We start from the raw sequence: 3,979 nt of genomic DNA, 5'->3' as shown, positions 1-3,979 counted from the left end.
CATTTGTACACAATTTCTTCCATTGAAAAAGGGTCTTGCTAGAAGCACCATTTCCAAAGCGTACACTTCACCAAGTTGCATTTATATAAGAATGAGATGTAAAATGAAATCATGCACATGGCTAAGATTCTATGCATACATAACCATCACAACAAGGTTATGAAATTCTGATTTAAAAGCCAAAGCAATTTGTCTAGATGAGGTGGGAAAATTTGACCTTGCAAAATTAGCATATTGAAAGAGTTTATTGTGCTTCAAAATGATGATGAAGAAGGGGATTATAAGTATCCCTTGGAGGCAACAAATGTGTATGCTACAACATCATTGAGGGTAACTTAGAGATTTGGTTTGAAAGCACATGTACCGAGTCTTGAACTAGAAGTTGTCTTCAAGATTCAGGGTCCATTAAACAAAACCTAGTTTTCTACTAGTCTAGTAAAACAAGACATTTCTAAGCTTTTTTCAAAAGATGAAAGCTTGGAATTCTTTTTACTCAATATCCCACAAGCAACTTTTAAACCTCTCTTCTCTCCAGTGTCCATAAAAGGTCTTTTAGTATTATGTAATAAATCTCTCTCTCTCTCTCTCTCTCTCTCTCTCTCTCTCTCTCTCTCATTTTAAGGACACTATCGATTATTATACCAAGAAGGAGCAACGCATGTAATCTCTCTCTCTCTCTCTCTCTCTCTCTCTCTCACACACACACACACACACACATGCTTGTTTTAAAGACACTGTCGGTTATTATAACTAGAAGGAGCAACACCTGTCACATATGGTGCATGGTGTAAATTAATTTTCAAGAGGAGGCCTTCAACATTTGGAAGTGTGCACACGTTGATAGGCACCATGAGTGGGGCAGGGTGTGTTAATTAAAACACAAGGTGGCCTAGTGAAGCAACACGCAATGTGACTTAATCACAAGAGGTGCATTATCTTTTTATTAAGTGTGAAGGTCTTCGTTGGGAAGGTGATTTAAATTATGGGAGAAGCAACCACGTGAAAAATAGAAAGTCCATGTGATGAATTTTTCTTGGGACCTCGTTTGATTGATTTGCCAAGGTTTCGATGATTACCAAGGTTTCTTAGTGTAGCCATATTTTTTTAAAATTTTAATGTCCCGCTAAATTTAGCGGTGAAGCTTTTCACGTTGTCTCGTTGCCTCTAAACCTGGCGGCCCCACTATACACGACGGCCACGATCTCTCAATGCAACCTCTGCCAAATGTAGCGGTGGAGGGCCCGCTCTCGCCACCTGGTGCTAACGCCACGTGCATGCTCTGACACAGGAGCCTCTCGCTAGTTTAGCAGTTCTTTCACACCCCGCCAGATTTGGCCGGCCGGAAGTACTTTTCACTTCCAGATTTAGCAGGGCCGTCTAATCCTCTTATAAATACACCCACCAACCCCCCTCTTTTAGCTGCATGCCGCCCTTGGTTAGATTCAATCTCCTCTGCCTTAATCATCATTGCTAATCAGGTAATAATTGCTCAATTATCCTACAAATCACCCAGAATTTGCTTTGTTCTCGTTGCTAATCAGCTCTTGGTTAGCGTTTGGTTTATAATCATTACTTGTTTAACCTCATAGTTCTTGCAAACAGATACAGACAGCATTTTTACTTAATTCTTATCATCATTTCATCTCTAAATATATTTGCATGCATTAACAATCCCATAGGGTTTGCCTAATTGTCATTATTGATCATCTAGGGCTCGCTTAATTGTCACAAGTGATCTCCTTGTGTCTCATTGTGCGAATTTCCTCTCAAAATATGCTTGGAAAACGTTGCCGCACAATTCACAGAACAGCCAGCATCGCTCATAACATGGACCCTAATCTTCATGATTATCATCATGATCTCCTAGCTCCATCGGGTGAATTTCGCCACCAATCTGAGTTAATGAAGCCCCGAAGCCCTGCAACAATCCCTCAGATAATCGGTTTTAATCCCATAATTAAGGCCGCAGAGAGCCCAGAAATCAGGGCCGTTCTTTGGCCGCTTCATCACGATCAGCAGGAGAAGCCTACATTCGCTAACAACGACAATAATTATCATCAGCTAAAGCCGCCGCCATCAAATCGACCCCCGATTTCTCCTAGATCTGCATTACAGACTCTGTTAGCTGCTGCAAGGCAGTTCAATTATACAGAGTCTAATTATACTAATGACAGCACTAATTCACCATTGCTGGGAGCTCATTGTCAATTAGCCACAAGCCCATATGCTAAACAAGGTTTAATGCAAGGGTTTAACGGCTGCAAAGCATCGTCTACACTGATGAGCGCTCCCAAATCAGCTCAAAGCAAGGAAATTAATCATGATTATAATATGAAGGAAAGGGAGAGAGCAGCTCCTGATTATGTGATGATGAATGATAGGGAAGGTGCTGCTAGTTTGGTGGAGAGCCAAATATTTAGCAGTAGCTTGGAAGAGCAGAGTTGCCGCTATCTGTATCTGGCTACATCTCCGCTGACTGATTTCACTCCAAATAATATGGCGCCATCTGTCAACTTTTTGGAGTCCTGCTACCTCTGCAAGCGCCCTCTTGGACATGGACGAGATATCTTCATTTACAGGTAATTGTAATCTTGGATTATCTCAAACACCGATTAATTATGTAACATTATAAATCTACATTAGTTGTTGGTAAAGAATAGCAGTAACCATATGGATTTGTCGTATCATATAACCATAATTGTTGATTAGATATCTAGTAATCGTCACCTATGGATAACACTGTCAGAATTATCCGTGGGTAATTATGTAATCATTTTAAATTTGTGGACCTTATGATGACGCGTCCATAATTAACCTTCATAACTAAATCCATGTGGTGACGATTAGTCATGGTTAAATTTGTAATTAGTCAAGAAATGGCCGGTAATCCGTGAGTAAATACGTGATCATTGATGAATTTTGTGATTATCATGACATACAGCGTTAAATTCTGTAGCAATGAATGGGGGAGTTTCTAATTTTTATTTGGATTTTGGCGTGAAGCAGGGGTGACACTGCATTCTGCAGTGTGGAGTGTAGGTACCAGCAAATGGTGATGGATGAGAGGAAGGAGAGGTACGTCAACGCCAGCAATTCTCCGTCCAGCAACAAATTATCCCACGTGCAATATGCTGGCCAGTATAACAATCACCATCGCGGATCATTGGTGATGCCGGCAGCCTGCTGACTGCTGCGCTAGAACCGCCCACAACCGCCCACAACCGCCGCCCACTGCCAGCCAACCACCCCTCACCCTCCCCTCCCCTCCACACGCGCACACGCCCCGCCCAAGCCGTCCCCGCCTCCAATAAATAATACCTTATTCACATACCGAGTGATTATGGCTTATTTTTTTAAGCATGAGTAATATATATCATGCTCGTTTTTGCCCCCTTTTGATGACCATCCTTCTTGTATCTAAATAGCTTCGAGGCTATGGTTGTTTCGCCATAATATATATTTGTGCAAGTGAAGACTACAGGCCTACTAGGCCTTGGTCCATTGATCACTCCTCCTAACTTTCCAAAGCTTTGAGGCTATGGTGATGGGGTACTCGTGATTATCCCACCATATTTGTGCAAGAAGAGAAAAGGCAGAGTAAAGGCACATTATAGTATTACCACCATACCATAGTGTGCTTAGAGCTATCAGGAGCTGCTCTAAGCCTTAAGAGTTACCACCATAGTGTGCAAGAAGAGCTACTCTAAGCCTTGGTCGTCCTATGGTCGATCAAAACTCTTTAATTTTGAATAAATGGTAGCTACACCACCTTCACATACTATTAAGTTCTAATGATGTTAAACAAGCCTTGATTTCAAATAATGGACTTCAAATGAGTTCTATACGTCTCTTACTAGCCAAACGTTCTAGGTTATTTTCATCCTAATCTATGATACTAGTTATGATGGCCTTATGTGAAAGCCTCATTGTTTTTATAAAATCTCATGGAAGCTAAGTTATGGGTCACTTTACTAATGAT

At 41.2% G+C, this 3,979-nt stretch overlaps 1 protein-coding gene across 2 annotated transcripts; it reads left to right on the top strand.

The window, feature by feature from the left end:
- Positions 1-1,424: 1,424 nt before the first annotated feature.
- LOC147630079 (uncharacterized) lies at positions 1,425-3,779 on the top strand. 2 transcript variants are annotated; one of them, XM_086810916.1, is made up of 3 exons: positions 1,425-1,478; positions 1,712-2,579; positions 3,007-3,779. In XM_086810916.1, the coding sequence occupies exons 2-3, from the start codon at positions 1,774-1,776 to the stop codon at positions 3,185-3,187; spliced, it is 987 nt and encodes a 328-aa protein (XP_086667042.1). In that variant the 5' UTR covers positions 1,425-1,478; positions 1,712-1,773; the 3' UTR covers positions 3,188-3,779. The 2 variants fall into 2 exon arrangements, with proteins under 2 accessions (XP_086667042.1, XP_086667041.1); XM_086810915.1 differs by having other exon boundaries at positions 1,431-2,579.
- Positions 3,780-3,979: the final 200 nt, after the last annotated feature.

Source organism: Cibotium barometz, chromosome 17, assembly GCF_041138505.1.
Source record: "Cibotium barometz isolate CiBa-2024 chromosome 17, ASM4113850v1, whole genome shotgun sequence".
Classification (NCBI taxonomy): Eukaryota; Viridiplantae; Streptophyta; class Polypodiopsida; order Cyatheales; family Cibotiaceae; genus Cibotium; species Cibotium barometz.
This window is presented reverse-complemented; position numbering and strand designations above follow the sequence as displayed.